This window comes from Pristiophorus japonicus, chromosome 8 (assembly GCF_044704955.1).
Source record: "Pristiophorus japonicus isolate sPriJap1 chromosome 8, sPriJap1.hap1, whole genome shotgun sequence".
In the NCBI taxonomy this organism is placed as follows: Eukaryota; Metazoa; Chordata; class Chondrichthyes; family Pristiophoridae; genus Pristiophorus; species Pristiophorus japonicus.
In genome coordinates, this window is record NC_091984.1 from 87,105,014 (window position 1) to 87,121,986 (window position 16,973).

Below are 16,973 nucleotides of genomic sequence, written 5' to 3' on the forward strand. Positions count from 1 at the left end.
TGATCAGATTAATCCTTTTAACAATATTGAAAGGTTGAAGCATGGTTCATTGTGTAAGATGCACATTCTGTACAGAACATAGTACAGGCTATGATGATTCTGCAACTTTATACTTCTAATCAAACCACCCATTTAACTAAAGAGTGACAGTGACTTCTTATACTGATTGGGTTAATGAGTTAGTCGAGGAGGCGGGAGCTCGGAGCAGCGCGAGTCCGGGGTCGGCGAGAGGCCTATAAAGGCCAGCGGGAGTCGAGCAGTTCGAGCAGTCAGTCGAGGAGGCAGGAGCTCGGAGCAGCGCGAGTCCGGGGTCGGCGAGAGGCCTATAAAGGCCAGCGGGAGTCGAGCAGTTCGAGCAGTCAGTCGAGGAGGCGGGAGCTCGGAGCAGCGCGAGTCTGGGGTCGGCGAGAGGCCTATAAAGGCCCAGCCGGTGCAGCTACAGGGAGAAGGCAAAAAAGTAGAAAGAAACAGAAAGGTGACGTCACAGCCAAGGGGGTAAGTGATTGGCTGGATTGGTGAGTAGTTTTTCTTTTTTCTCTTCTATAACAGTCAGTAAATTTTAACATTGTTGTTGCCAATTTAAGTGTATCTAAGGGTTAAGTCATGGCAGGGGAGCTCGGTCACATGATATGCTCCTCCTGTACCATGTGGGAACTCAGGGACACTTCCGGTGTCCCTGACGATTACGTGTGCGGGAAGTGTATCCGCCTCCAGCTCCTGACGGACCGCGTTGCGGAATTGGAGCTGAGGATGGATTCACGCTGGAGCATCCACGATGCTGGGAACGACGTGAGTAGCACGTGTAGCGAGTTGGTCTTACCACAGGAGAAGGGTCCAGAGCCAGCTAGGGAATGGAAGACCAGCAGGAAGAGTAGTGCAAGGAAGGTAGTGCAGGGGTCCCCTGTGGTCATCCCCCTGCAAAACAGATACACTGCTTTGAGTGCTGTTGAGGGGGATGACTCATCAGGGGAGGGCAGCAGCAGCCAAGTTCATGGCACCGTGGTTGGCTCTGTTGCACAGGAGGGCAGGAAAAAGAGTGGGAGAGCGATATGATAGGGGATTCAATTGTGAGGGGAAGAGATAGGCGTTTCTGCAGCAGCAACCGAGACTCCAGGATGGTATGTTGCCTCCCTGGTGCAAGGGTCAAGGATGTCTTGGAGCGGGTGCAGGACATTCTAAAAATGGAAGGAGAACAGCCAGTTGTCGTGGTGCACATTGGTACCAACGACATAGGTAAAAAAAGGGATGAGGTCCTACGAAACGAATTTAAGGACCTAGGAGCGAAATTAAAAAGTAGGACCTCAAAAGTAGTAATCTCGGGATTGCTACCAGTGCCACGTGATAGTCAGAGTAGGAATCGCAGGATAGCGCAGATGAATACGTGGCTTGAGCAGTGGTGCAGCAGGGAGGGATTCAAATTCCTGGGGCATTGGAACCGGTTCTGGGGGAGGTGGGACCAGTACAAACCGGACGGTCTGCACCTGGGCAGGACCGGAACCAATGTCCTAGGGGGAGTGTTTGCTAGTGCTGTTCGGGAGGAGTTAAACTAATATGGCAGGGGGATGGGAACCAATGCAGGGAGACAGAGGGAAACAAAAAGGAGGCAAAAGCAAAAGACAGAAAGGAGATGAGGAAAAGTGGAGGGCAGAGAAACCCAAGGCAAAGATCAAAAAGGGCCACTGTACAGCAAAATTCTAAAAGGACAAAGGGTGTTAAAAAAAACAAGCCTGAAGGCTTTGTGTCTTAATGTAAGGAGTATCCATAATAAGGTGGATGAATTAACTGTGCAAATAGATGTTAACAAATATGATGTGATTGGGATTACGGAGACGTGGCTCCAGGATGATCAGGGCTGGGAACTCAACATCCAGGGGTATTCAACATTCAGGAAGGATAGAATAAAAGGAAAAGGAGGTGGGGTAGCATTTCTGGTTAAAGAGGAGATTAATGCAATAGTTAGGAAGGACATTAGCTTGGATGATGTGGAATCTATATGGGTAAAGCTGCAGAACACCAAAGGGCAAAAAACGTTAGTGGGAGTTGTGTACAGACCTCCAAACAGTAGTAGTGATGTTGGGGAGGGCATCAAACAGGAAATTAGGGGTGCATGCAATAAAGGTGCAGCAGTTATAATGGGTGACTTTAATATGTACATAGATTGGGCTAGCAAAAACTGGAAGCAATACGGTGGAGGAGGATTTCCTGGAGTGCATAAGGGATGGTTTTCTAGACCAATATGCCGAGGAACCAACTAGGGGGGAGGCCATCTTAGACTGGGTGTTGTGTAATGAGAGAGGATTAATTAGCAATCTCGTTGTGCGAGGCCCCTTGGGGAAGAGTGACCATAATATGGTGGAATTCTGCATTAGGATGGAGAATGAAACAGTTAATTCAGAGACCATGGTCCAGAACTTAAAGAAGGGTAACTTTGAAGATATGAGGTGTGAATTGGCTAGGATAGATTGGTGAATGATACTTAAGGGGTTGACTGTGGATGGGCAATGGCAGACATTTAGAGACCGCATGGATGAACTACAACAATTGTACATTCCAGTCTAGCGTAAAAATAAAAAAAGGAAGGTGGCTCAACCGTGGCTATCAAGGGAAATCAGGGATAGTATTAAAGCCAAGGAAGTGGCATACAAATTGGCCAGAAATAGCAGCGAACCCGGGGACTGGGAGAAATTTAGAACTCAGCAGAGGAGGACAAAGGGTTTGATTAGGGCAGGGAAAATGGAGTACGAGAAGGAGCTTGCAGGGAACATTAAGGCGGATTGCAAAAGTTTCTATAGATATGTAAAGAGGAAAAGGTTAATAAAGACAAACGTAGGTCCCCTGCAGTCAGAATCAGGGGAAGTCATAATGGGGAACAAAGAAATGGCAGACCAATTGAACAAGTACTTTGGTTCGGTATTCACTAAGGAGGACACAAACAACCTTCCGGATATAAAAGGGGTCAGAGGGTCTAGTAAGGAGGAGGAACTGAGGGAAATCCTTATTAGTTGGGAAATTGTGTTTGGGAAATTGATGGGATTGAAGGCCGATAAATCCCCAAGGCCTGATGGACTGCATCCCAGAGAACTTAAGGAGGTGGCCTTGGAAATAGCAGATGCATTGACAGTCATTTTCCAAAATTCCATTGATTCTGGATCAATTCCTATCGAGTGGAGAGTAGCCAATGTAACCCCACTTTTTAAAAAAGGAGGGAGAGAGAAAACAGGGAATTATAGACCAGTCAGCCTGACCTCAGTAGTGGGTAAAATGATGGAATCAATTATTAAGGATGTCATAGCAGCGCATTTGGAAAGAGGTGACATGATAGGTCCAAGTCAGCATGGATTTGTGAAAGGGAAATCATGCTTGACAAATCTTCTGGAATTTTTTGAGGATGTTTCCAGTAGAGTGGACAAGGGAGAACCAGTTGATGTGGTATATTTGGACTTTCAGAAGGCTTTCGACAAGGTCCCACACAAGAGATTAATGTGCAAAGTTAAAGCACATGGGATTGGGGGTAGTGTGCTGACATGGATTGAGAACTGGTTGTCAGACAGGAAGCAAAGAGTAGGAGTAAATGGGTACTTTTCAGAATGGCAGGCAGTGACTAGTGGGTACCGCAAGGCTCTGTGCTGGGGCCCCAGCTGTTTACACTGTACATTAATGATTTAGACGAGGGGATTAAATGTAGTATCTCCAAATTTGCGGATGACACTAAGTTGGGTGGCAGTGTGAGCTGCGAGGAGGATGCAATGAGGCTGTAGAGTGACTTGGATAGGTTAGGTGAGTGGGCAAATGCATGGCAGATGAAGTATAATGTGGATAAATGTGAGGTTATCCACTTTGGCGGTAAAAACAGAGAGACAGACTATTATCTGAATGGTGACAGATTAGGAAAAGGGGAGGTGCAACGAGACCTGGGTGTCATGGTACATCAGTCATTGAAGGTTGGCATGCAGGTACAGCAGGCGGTTAAGAAAGCAAATGGCATGTTGGCCTTTATAGCGAGGGGATTTGAGTACAGGGGCAGGGAGGTATTGCTACAATTGTACAGGGCCTTGGTGAGGCCACACCTGGAATATTGTGTACAGTTTTGGTCTCCTAACTTGAGGAAGGACATTCTTGCTATTGAGGGAACGCAGCGAAGATTCACCAGACTGATTCCCGGGATGGTGGGACTGACCTATCAAGAAAGACTGGATCAACTGGGCTTGTATTCACTGGAGTTCAGAAGAATGAGAGGGGACTTCATAGAAACGTTTAAAATTCTGACGGGTTTAGACAGGTTAGATGCAGGAAGAATGTTCCCAATGTTGGGGAAGTCCAGAACCAGGGGTCACAGTCTAAGGATAAGGGGTAAGCCATTTAGGACTGAGATGAGGAGAAACTTCTTCACCCAGAGAGTGGTGAACCTGTGGAATTCTCTACCACAGAAAGTTGTTGAGGCCAATTCACTAAATATATTCAAAAGGGAGTTAGATGAAGTCCTTACTACTAGGGGGATCAAGGGGTATGGCGAGAAAGCAGGAAGGGGGTACTGAAGTTGCATGTTCAGCCATGAACTCATTGAATGGCGGTGCAGGCTAGAAGGGCCGAATGGCATACTCCTGCACCTATTTTCTATGTTTCTATGTTTCTATGTTTGTATAAAATATATTTACACATGTCACCTGACAGTGACTGAGCGTATACCTTTCCCGGGGCCTTAGATGGTGTAGTGTGGTATCGTACTATCCTTTTGGTTCTGGGATTTGGGTCTGAATCTAACCTCGGCTGAAGGATGAGCATCTTCTTCCTGCTTGCTGTATGGGCCAATGTGGAATGGGTTTGATGCATTTTCAATTCAGTTGCTAATGGGTTTGGACCCACAACATGTAATCACCCTGAATTTGGCACTGCATTTGGAATCTCATTTCGAGGGATCACAAAGGTGGGTGATACAAGCGCAGTGATCGGTATTGCTCCTGATGTGAGTGCTTGATGTGGACGATGGACGCAGGAACAGAGAAACATGTTCCACTTCACAGCACTAACTATGATCAGCATGCTCAGTACAAAATAATTTTATTTTTAGTGGTATATTTTTTGTTTTTCGATTATCCAGTTGGTGCTGACATGCTTGAACAGCCGTGGCAACATAACCATTTTTGCAATGGAGTAATGAGCATAAAGAGCAGAGAAACTGCAGTATAAAAGTTGAGATGGGTACCTGCTCCAGGGGAACTGAGACCTGAAAGGATGAGGCCAATGCATGGCAACTGGGTCTCAGAAGAGAAGGAATGCAGCCGGTGGTGGGAGGGGGGGGGGCGGAAGGTGGTGGCAGTGAGAGGAAAGTGTAACAGAAGGCTATGCCAAGGGCAATCAGCATTGGAGAGGGCGGCACTAATGGCATTTGGGGGAGAAACTCTCGGGCATTGAGCACATGGGTGGAGAGCTTGGTCCATGGAGCACTTCAAAGTAGTGCTGAAGTGTAAGGTGGGAGCAGTGTCTAACTGAGGAAGTGTAGTGGGAACCCAGCTTGGGAGTTGCGGGGTGGGGGGGAGAGGAGAGCTGTAAGCACCCAGGAGGGAAAGGGAGAACAGTCAGCAGTTGGGATGCAGAGAGACTAATGAACAAGAGAACCTGGGAGGGCCAGTGAGTACTCTGGGCAAGGTAAAAGGCAGAAGCGAACACATATGGAAGAGACTGCAGTGAGCCCTGGGAAGGGGGACAGCAGTGAAGAAATAGGAGGGAGAAAGCAGTGTGCACTGGGGGTGCAGTGGGCACTGGGGCCAGCGGTGACTGGGAGCACAGTCCAGGATCCGATCTAGGAGCAAAGCCATGTGCCACTATTGGGAGAGTGGAATTCGGCTAAGTGCAGGGCTGTAAGTGGCTGACAAATTTCCAAGGTTCAATGAGGAGTGCAGTTTCCAGGTGTAGCTATTGCAAGGTGTTTCTGTTTGTTGCAAAGAAATTGTTTTCTTGCGCTGGGTTATTCTTTCTGAGAGAAAGTCTGAGAATGGGAGGCTGAGCGGGGGAGGAGGGAGGCTGAGCGGGGGAGGAGGGAGGCTGAGCGGGGGGAGTAAGGAGGTTGAGCGGGGGAGGAGGGTGGCTGAGCGGGGGAGGAGAGAGGCTGAGCGAGGGAGGAGGGAGTCTGAGCGGGGGGAGTAAGGAGGTTGAGCGGGGGAGGAGGGTGGCTGAGCGGGGGAGGAGGGAGGCTGAGCGGGGGGAGTAAGGAGGTTGAGCGGGGGAGGAGGGTGGCTGAGCGGGGGAGGAGGGAGGCTGAGCGGGGGAGGAGGGAGGCTGAGCGGGGGAGGAGGGTGGCTGAGCGGGGGAGGAGGGAGGCTGAACGGGGGAGGAGAGAGGCTGAGCGAGGGAGGAGGGAGTCTGAGCGGGGGGAGTAAGGAGGTTGAGCGGGGGAGGAGGGAGGCTGAACGGGGGAGGAGAGAGGCTGAGCGAGGGAGGAGGGAGTCTGAGTGGGGGGAGTAAGGAGGTTGAGCGGGGGAGGAGGGAGGCTGAACGGGGGAGGAGAGAGGCTGAGCGAGGGAGGAGGGAGTCTGAGCGGGGGGAGTAAGGAGGTTGAGCGGGGGAGGAGGGAGGCTGAACGGGGGAGGAGAGAGGCTGAGCAGGGGAGGAGGGTGGCTGAACGGGGGAGGAGAGAGGCTGAGCGGGGGGGAGGAGGGAGTCTGAGTGGGGGAGGAGGGAGGCTGAGCAGGGGAGGAGGGAGGCTGAGCGGGGGAGGAGAGAGGCTGAGCGAGGGAGGAGGGAGGTTGAGCGGGGGAGGAGGGAGGCTGAGCGAGGGAGGAGGGTGGCTGAACGGGGGAGGAGAGAGGCTGAGCGAGGGAGGAGGGATGTTGAGCGGGGGAGGAGCGAGGCTGAGCGGGGGAGGAGAGAGGCTGACCGGGGGAGGAGAGAGGCTGAGCGGGGGAGGAGGGTGGCTGAGCGAGGGAGGAGAGAGGCTGAGCGGGGGAGGAGGGAGGCTGAGCGGGGAGGAGAGAGGCTGAGCGGGGGAGGAGAGAGGCTGAGCGGGGAGGCGGGAGTCTGAGCGGGGGGAGGAAGGAGGCTGAGCGGGGGAGGAGAGAGGCTGAGCGGGGGAGGAGAGAGGCTGAGCGGGGGAGGAGAGAGGCTGAGCGAGGGAGGAGGGTGGCTGAGCGGGGGAGGAGGGAGGCTGAGCAGGGGAGGAGGGAGGCTGAGCGGGGGAGGAGGGAGGCTGAGCGGGGGAGGAGGGAGGCTGAGCGGGGGAGGAGGGAGGCTGAGCGGGGGAGGAGAGAGGCTGAGCGGGGGAGGAGGGAGGCTGAACGGGGGAGGAGGGAGGCTGAGCGGGGGAGGAGGGAGGCTGAGCGGGGGAGGAGGGAGGCTGAGCGGGGGAGGAGGGAGGCTGAGCGGGGGAGGAGGGAGGCTGAGCGGGGGAGGAGAGAGGCTGAGCGGGGGAGGAGAGAGGCTGAGCGGGGGAGGAGAGAGGCTGAGCGAGGGAGGAGGGTGGCTGAGCGGGGGAGGAGGGAGGCTGAGCGGGGGAGGAGGGAGGCTGAACGGGGGAGGAGGGAGGCTGAGCGGGGGAGGTGGGAGGCTGAGCGGGAGCGGGGGGGGCTCGGGTGCCCATTCACAGAGCTCAAAAAGTATTGGAACCCAAGGTTTAGCTGAACATTGCAACTTCTAGGAAAGGAGAAAAGCTGAAGCTCCAGGAGAGAGGGTAGGCCCCTGGGGGAGAACATTATTTGATGGATTTCCAACGGGATATGGACAATTTTGTGCATAACATTAAATATTTCTTTGGGAGGTATTTAAGTTTTTATGTAGTTATTATGTTGCTAAAATTTATTATGTTATTAAAAAATATTCTTGCATGTGTATTATCAGCTTGACCACTTAAAGACGTCAGGAAAAATTGTTTGAATGCTTTGGTTGGTTGTTTTAGTGGTGGTTCCCAGTTGTTGAATGATATATTTTCCTACTGTCTAGTGACAGAAACTGTCGGGCCAATTGTAACTTGGCTGTGCTGTCAGCTGTGGCTCAGTTTGTAGCAGTCTCGCCGCGGAGTCAGAAGGTTGTGGGTTCTAGTCCCACTCTAGACACTTGAGCACAAAAATCTAGGCTGACACTCCAGTGCAATATTGAGGGAGTACTGCACTGTCAGAGGTGTCATCTTGCAAATGAAACCTTAAACCGAGGCCCCATCTGCTCTCTCAGGTGGATGTAAAAAATCCCATGGAACTATTTCGAAGAAGTGCAGGGGAGTTAACCCTTCTGTACGGCCAATATTTATCCCTCAACCAACATCATTAAAAAATAGATTATCAGATCATTATCAAATTGCTGTATGTGGGACTTTGCTGTGCATAAATTAGCTGCCGCATTTCCTACATTACAGTGACTATACTTCAAAAAATACTTAATTGACTGTAAAGCACTTTGGGACGTCCAGTGGTCGTGAAAAGTGCGAATTAAATGCAAATCTTTCTTTTTTGGTCCGCCGAGCGAGAATGGGGTGGCAGTGCTTCTAAAATCAGACAGCTGCACCCACACACCTGTACCAGCTCTGATCCTGCCCACTGCCATTCTTCCCAGAGCGTTTACAAGGGCTTCCCAGGTGCCCACCTGAATCAGGCATGAGCCTCATTAAATTATATAAATCAGAGTCCTATTTGATTGCAATTGCCTCTAAATAGCCCGCGAAGAGTATAGGGGGGCGGAGGTGGGGTGGATGCCCATTCCTGCTCCGCCAGTAGTAAAAATTGACTCTTATGTATTTTTTATTTGATCAAATTTAGTCAATGGGCTATTTAAGCCAATAGTCATGTTTAACTCAACAGATATTAGATGTCTGAGCCAATTGCGCCTTTGAGGGGCAATGATTTTGTGAGCTGTGATGCTACGGAGCTGTGCTAGATGCAAGACTTCTAATTATAGTGAAGGGAGTTTTGAAAAGAAAAATGGCGTAACCACCACTTGGAATTGTTAGGACATTCCTGACCTACATGTCATGTAACAATTGAAACATTGAAAGGCTATCCTCCTGCCATGTCCAAACAATGGTAAAAGATACATGCTGCATCCATGCCCTTAATCACGGAACAGCAAGCAGCCACATAGTAATTACTTGAAATGAATAAAATGTATATAAATAAAGACATTTTAAAAAATCTTTGTCATCTTAATGTTTTTATTTAAAAAACACTTTGAAAATGTTAATTCATTTATTAAAACCCGAGTTCCAGTCAACTTTCAGGTCTGTCTTGGCCATTGTGTCCTTAAAAAAAATGATAGAGTAACAGACCTATAGAAAACGCAAAGGAACATAAGGAATATCTAAATATAGACAGTTGGCGAAGAGCAAATTAACTTGTGATCCCTGATCCAAATATCAACAGCTGACCAATAAGACGCACCAAATGCAGTATCAGGTTAGGTTGCATGTACTGGTGTATACAGGCAGTGCAGGCTTGTGTGAGATGAACTGGTCATGCTGTATTACAAATACTATTTTTTCAGTGATTATGCAAGTAGACATGTAGATCAAAATTGTAAAACGGCTGCAATATAAATGGAGCAGTTTCCACAGCATCTATGATATTGCAATATCAACATGCCAACACTAAGGTATAACATACATTAGTTGTAGATCCCTTTCTTTCCAAAAAACCTCGACTTTCCTTAAAGTGCCTCACTATATAATATGCTTTCAGAGATATTAAAAGGGTTTATGTTGCAAGAAACTCTTGTTCAAAGCATGTGATACCCAGAGTAGCTTTTACTTGCTCTATAACACTTCCTTTGAGAAAATCTGCTCACTCTGTTCTGTAATCAAGGTAGAAAATGGAATAGTCATGTTGGTATGGCAACATGATGCAGTGGTGGTACTGTGGCCTCATTGCTATTCATTGCAGAAGAATGATTAAAGGAGGTTTGCCTATTAAAACTCATTGAATGTAGAACTTGACATTCATTTCTGAAAACAAAAATTATTTATGCTGTTCAAAAATGATTTGATTTCTAAACATCTCAGCTCTTCAGATTTGAAGATTATACAGTGTCTGACTACGAGAGAGCAAGCCAAAACCAATCATGTGGATTAATGTTCTAGGGTGCAACGGTTGTTATTCAAGTGGCAATTGCAATTACTGCTACAATTACCCCAGAATGTATTTTCCATTATTTGTAAACACTGGTGAATGAAACTCATTTTCATTGCTGGGGGGCGGGGGAAATGGGTGGTGGGGAGGGAATACAACAAAGCGATATAACAGACAAAACTGAAGGTGAAGGGAAAGGGTAATTGAAGATTGAGTTAGATGCAGATCTACAGGTTCACAAGGGAAAAGACAGTTTATGACAGGGCTACTTTACTTATAAAATGTAGGCCTGGATGTATGCAAAAGATTTACATAAGGATATTTAGGGACAGAAAAAGGTTACTGGACTAGAAATTTAAAGGCATGGTATCCGTTTTCCAGGTGCAAAATACACACCTAATTATCCAAAATGTCATTACACGCTGCAGTGCACCACCTGCCATATTGGTAAAGGCAGAAAAATAGGCATTGAAGCCCCCTTTATAAAATTTGGCTTCCCTGTCTCATATAAATGAAGCCTTGGGTTCAGTTTCAGATGGGCCTCGAGCTTACCCATTCCGACAGAGGGATCAGTTACTGCCCCCAGTTTCTGGACCATTACGTCCTATAAGATCATCCTATTTGATAAATCAATTCCATCCATGATAGAAATTCTTCTTATGACTTCTCTCTGTTTTAGAATCTGCTGCTATGGTCTTCCCTAATGAGTCTGATTTCGCTAGTGGTGGAAATTGAGTGCTAGTAGATTGGCTGAAAATTAGACACCTGCTCGATTTTACTTTACATTGCCAGTGACATTTTCTAAGGAAGGCTATTTAAATATGCAAATCGGGGTCCTATGCCAGTTGTAGGACTCCCAGTGCCATTTTCATTTACAAATAGGCAGAGTGTGCACCCTGGGCCCAGTTGTACCAGGAGTTGAACTGTCTAAAGGTACCACTGGAGGTTGCTCCACTGGGCACAACAAAACTATGACATTCCGTTGCTGGCTGATTCTCACCTCCAACTAGGATCAACTCCCCCCCCCCCACCCCCATTTGGCGCTCGCAGCTTTCCGGTTAAATTCAAATGAATCCCGACCTTCAAATGGTTTGTGCCGCACAGCCGTGGCTTTGGGCGGGTTGCCTCAGATACATGCTGACTTAAAAGTTACTCCCGAGGTGCTGGAAAATGTCCAAACTATAATGAGACTCAACCTGGGAGGAACTCGCCCTTGGCAATATCACAAATTAAGTGACAGCATCATTGTAGTCAATGGAAAAGAAAATCAGGTGTGGTGTAAAATGGGTTGCCAACTCACTGTGAACTAATTTTGCGCTATTGGTGATGACTTATTTCACCCCATTATGCATTTCTGACAAAGCAGCAAAACAATAACAAAAAAAATTGTGGAATTGTGGCATTAGATCTCAATCTAGCCTTCCAGCTGATAGCATTTTAACAGGATATTACAGGCTATCTTAGATCTGGTACTGTGTAATGAGACAGGATTAAGAAACAGTCTCCTAGTAAAGGATCTCGAGGAATGAGTGATCATAGCATAGTTGAATTTCAAATTCAGTTGGAGGGTGAGTAAGTTGGATCTCTAACCAGTGTCCTAAGCTTAAATAAAGGAGACTACAAAGGTATGAAGGCAGAGTTGGCTAAAGTGGACTGGGAAAATAGATTAAAGAGTGGGACGGTTGATGAGCAATGGCAAATATTTAAGGAGATATTTCATAACTCTCAACAAAAATATATCCCAATGAGAAGGAAAGGCTGTAAGAGAAGGGATAGCCATCCGTGGCTAACTAAGGAAATAAGGGATGGTATCAAATTGAAAACAAGGGCATACAATGTGGCCAAGACTAGTGGGAGGCCAGAGGATTGGTAAACTTTCAAAAGCCAGCAAAGAACGACTAAAAAAAAATAGAAAAGATGGATTATGAAAGTAAATTAGCACGAAATATAAAAAACAGATAGTAAGAGTTTCTACAGTTACATAAAAAGGAAAAGAGTGGCTAAAGTAAATGTTGGTCCCCTAGAGAATGAGACTGGGGAATTAATAATGGGGAACAGGGAAATGGCAGAGCCTTTGAACAAATATTTTGTATCGGACTTCAGGGTAGAAGACACTAAAAACATCCCAATCTGGAATAATCAAGGGGTTATAGGGAGGGAGGAACTTAATACAATCACTATCACTAAAGAAGTAGTACTCGATAAAATAATGGGATTAGAGTCGGACAAGTCCCCTGGACCTGATGGCTTGCATCCTAGAGTCCTAAAAGAAGTGGCTGCAGAGATAGTGGATGCATTGGTTATAATTTACCAAAATTACCTGGATTCTGGGGAGATCCCAGCGGATTGGAAAACCGCAAATGTAACATCCCTATTTAAAAAAGGAGGCAGAGAAAAGCAGGAAATTATAGACTGGTTAGCCTAACATCTGTCGTTGGGAAAATGCTGGTGTCCATTATTAAGGAAGCAGAAACGGGACATTTGGAAAAACATATTTCAATCAAGCAGAGTCAACTTGATTTTATGAAAGGGGAATCATGTTTGACAAATTTACTGGAGTTCTTTGATGATGTAACGATTAGGGTTGGTAAGGGGGAACCAGTGGATGTGGTGTATTTGGATTTCCAAGAGGCAGTCGATAAGGTGCACAAGATAAAAGTTCACGGGGTTGGCGGTAATATATTAGCATGGATTGAGGATTGGCTAACTAACAGAAAACAAAGAGTTGGGATAAAGGCGTCATTATCATTAAAGAAGTAGTACTCGATAAAATAATGGGATTAGAGGCGGACAAGTCCCCTGGACTGGATGGCTTGCATCCTAGGGTCCTAAAAGAAGCGGCTGCAGAGATAGTGGATGCATTGGTTGTAATCTACCAAAATTACCTAGATTCTGGGGAGGTCCCAGTGGATTGGAAAACCGCAAATGTAACGTCCCTATTTAAAAAAGGAGGCAGACAAAAAGCAGGAAATTATACTAGTGGGGTGCCGCAGCGATTGGTGCTGAGGCCTCAACACTTACAATCTATATTAATGACTTGGATGAAGGGACCGAGTCAAGTTTGCTGATGATATGAAGATGGGTTGGAAAGCAAATTTTGAGGAGAACACAAAATATCTGGCTAAGTGAGTGAGCAACAATTTGGCAGATAGATTATAATGTAGGAAAATGTGAGGTTATCCACTATGGCAGAAAAAATAGAAAAGCAAATTATAATTTAAATGGAGAAAAATTGCAAAGTGCTTCAGTACAGAGGGACCTGGGGGTCCTTGTACATGAAACACAAAAAGTTAGTATGCGGGTACAGCAAGCAATCAGGAAGGCAAATGGAATGTTCACCTTTATTGCAAGGGGTTGGAGTATAAAAGCAGAGAAGTCCTGCTACACTGTACAGGGTATTGGTAAGGCCACACCTTGAGTACTGCATGCAGTTTTGGTCTCCGTATTTAAGGAAGGATATACTTGCATTGGAGGCTGTTCAGAGAAGATTCACTAGGTTGATTCCTGAGATGAGGGGTTTGACTTATGAAGATAGGTTGAGTAGGTTGGGACTATACTCATTGGAGTTCAGAAGAATGAGGGGTGATCTTATCGAAACATATAAGATAATGAGAGGGCTCGACAAGGTAGATGCAAAGAGGATATTTCCACTCATAGGGGAAACTAAAACTAGGGGACATAGTCTCAGAATAAGGAACCGCCCATTTAAAACTGAGATGAGGAGGAATTTCTTCTCTCAGAGGGTTGTAAATCAGTGGAATTCTCTGCCCCAGAGAGCTATGGAGGCTGGGTCATTGAATATATTTAAGGCAGGGATAGACAGATTTTTGAGTGATAAGGGAATAAAGAGTTATAGGGAGTGGGCAGGGAAGTGGAACTGAGTCCATGATCAGATCAGCCATGATCTTATTAAATGGCAGAGTAGGCGCGAGGGGTCAAATGGCCTACTCCTGCTCCTATTTCTGTGTTCTTGTGTTCTTGAAATTTGAATGGAACAGTTGCTACATTTAAATTAAGTGAGCTGGAACCAATTTAATATTCCTTTCTAAAAACATCACAGATGGTATCTTGCTGAAGAAATATTATCAACATGGGTGAATTGAGCTGCATAGGCTGAATGTATTGCTTCTGTGCTGTAAATTCTATAAATATCGGCTCCCAGAGCAGAGTATTGCCCACAAATTCCTGATATATGCTGCTGGCAAGTGAGGCTCCTTGCTGATAGTACATTTGTAAAATTTACCCTTGTAGCTCTCTCAAAAAGAATGGTGTATTTAATATTTTTGCATGCAGTACCTGCATACTATCCTTTTGTGTTTCATGCACAAGTACACCCAGGTCCCACTGTATTGCAGCACTTTGCAATCTTTCTCCATTTAAATAATAACTTGCTCTTTGATTTTTTTTTCTGCCAAAGTGCAGAACCTCACATTTTCCAACATTATACTCCATCTGCCAAATTTTTGCCCACTCACTTAGCCTGTCTATGTCCTTTTGCAGATTTTGTGTGTCCTCCTCACACATTGCTTTTTCTCCCATCTTTGTATCATCAGCAAACTTAGCTATGTTACACTCAGTCCCTTCTTCCAAGTCGCTAATATAGATTGTAAATAGTTGGGGTCCGAGCACTGATCCCTGCAGCACCCCACTAATTACTGGTTGCCAACCAGAGAATGAACCATTTATCCCGACTCTCTGTTTTCTGTTAGTTAGCCAATCCTCTATCCATGCTAATATATTACCCCCAACCCCATGAACTTTTATCTTGTTCAACAACCTTTTATGTGGCACCTTGTTAAATGCCTTCTGGAAAAAGTTCAAACACACCACATCCACTGGTTCCCCTTTATCTACCCTGTTCATTACATCCTCAAAAAATTCCAGCAAATTTGTCAAACATGACTTCCCCTTCATAAATCCACGCTGACTCTGCCTGACCGAATTTTGCTTTTCCAAATGTCCTGCTACTGCTTCTTTAATAATGGACTCTAACATTTTCCCAACCACAGATGTTAGGCTAACTGGTCTATAGTTTCCTGCTTTTTGTCTGCCTCCTTTTTTAAATCCTTATATATTGACTACTATTTCCTACTAATAAATTGCTGAACACATGTTGATTACATCATGATAGTAATTCTTCCAATATACAGTGGAGCAACTTGAAGGCCAGTCCCAATTTTGGAGTTACATTACATTCTACAAATGGAAGAATTTTTAAGAATAGGAAAAAGCTAAAAGGCCCAATAAAGCAGTCAATTTGATTAGCCTGAACCCCATTTACCCACATACTCAGCATTATCTCTTAATTCTTTCTGTCTCCACAAACAAACCGTCTTGGCTTTTGGTGAGAAGGTGGGGTTAAGATCAATAAAAAAGGAGTCAAATGGTCTTTCCCCAATCGTAAACGTTCTACAGTTCTTAACATGTTAAGATTCATGTCACTTTAACAAAACAGCTTTTGTCAACAAATCCCAAAAGAACAAAGTAAATATGACAATTTAATATATGAGATAATATATGTTCAGTTTCAATTATGTGATAACATCATCACTCCACAAGTTTTGAAGAGGAGCTATTGTCCTGAACAAATGCTTTTTCAAACCCTTTTTCACAAGGGCACAGTGCAAAGATATGAATTCTGTCAAAGCGTGGCTGCAATGTCAAGATAAAAATGGCGCATACCTCAGTTGCTTCCCCAAACTAGAGACAAGATTAGCCAAACAATTATTTGTGAAGCTGTTGCTTCATTAAAAAAAATGTAGCTGCTTCAGATGAGTACTTGTTATGTTGCATTTTCTATATCAATGTATGTTTTCTAATGTCAGAATGATGCATAAAGAACACCGTAACTCATTTGAAGTCACTGATCTGAGGGCAGTTTATCTGTTGTCAAACAGTGCAGGACCACCTTAAGGAGGTTTCATAATAATTGGGTTGCACAGCAGCCTCAGAATAACCTGTGCTAAACTGCTTTGGTCAAGTACAGAATGCAATACCACTGGCAATATAACTAAGCGATCCCAATTTGCACTGTCCAAAACTGGCAAGTAGAACATAAAGACACCAATAGAGAAATGTTGCAGACCAACCAGTGTAATGGTGAATATCTTTATCCTGGACTGAATATGAGAACTCAGACAGAGAGTGAATTCTTATGAGGAGATTGTTTCTCCATAAACTGATAGGAATTAGTGGAAGTACTCACCATTGATGAAGGAGACAGAGAAATGTTGCCCACAGAGGCCTTCAGCTCATCCACAGATGCTGCCATACACGTGATGGAATCTTTAGCCTGGAGAGGCCGAATCTGAATGTTGAATTTTCGTCGTGTATCTTCTTCCGACTCAGACTCGCTTGACGAGTAAAAGTGTTTCTCTTTGGTAGGTGAAATGCCATTAAGGAAACTTCTTTTTTCTAATTAAATACAGCCGGACAACTAAACAACCAAATATAAATTTAAAACCAGTCATGTTGTCTTCCTCCCCTCTCCCCCACAATTTTTTTTAGTCCATTTTCTTTCCTTGTCTGAAAGTGTTGACCTCTGCTGGGGTTGGTGGCAGCAGGCCCAGAAATTCTCCAGTACTTTGTCCAAGTGACCATTTTTCATGGGGTTGGTAATGTGAGATTGTGTCCGTAACTAATAATTGGCACTTGTGACACAGAGCCTACACATTTCTTGTGTGTGAACTCATTAAGACCAGAAAAAATATTAATGAGTCCATATCTCATAATGTGGTCGGCCCCCCTGAAAATCGCTGCAGACATTCAATGTCTCTATGGATAGATGTGGTCCAGTATGTACCTCTTAGTTCTGGGCCAGTATATGGCCCACAATGATAGCTCCGATGGGTATTTACATGGTGATTGCCTTGGTCTGTACATTATCTGACACATTTCAAGTCATATGTGCAGGATCACTGGGGGTTACAG

General features: G+C 45.5%; 1 protein-coding gene across 1 annotated transcript in view; it reads right to left on the reverse strand.

Annotated features, from left to right (window-relative positions):
* Positions 1 to 16,973, reverse strand: part of sgip1a (SH3GL interacting endocytic adaptor 1a) — a 250,115-nt gene that overhangs the window by 113,003 nt on the left and 120,139 nt on the right. The window contains exons 6-7 of the mRNA XM_070886140.1: positions 16,256 to 16,427; positions 4,201 to 4,219 (exon numbers count right to left, since the gene is read on the reverse strand). Coding sequence (XP_070742241.1) covers positions 4,201 to 4,219; positions 16,256 to 16,427 — 191 coding nt within the window. The remainder of the gene's footprint in view (positions 1 to 4,200; positions 4,220 to 16,255; positions 16,428 to 16,973) is intronic.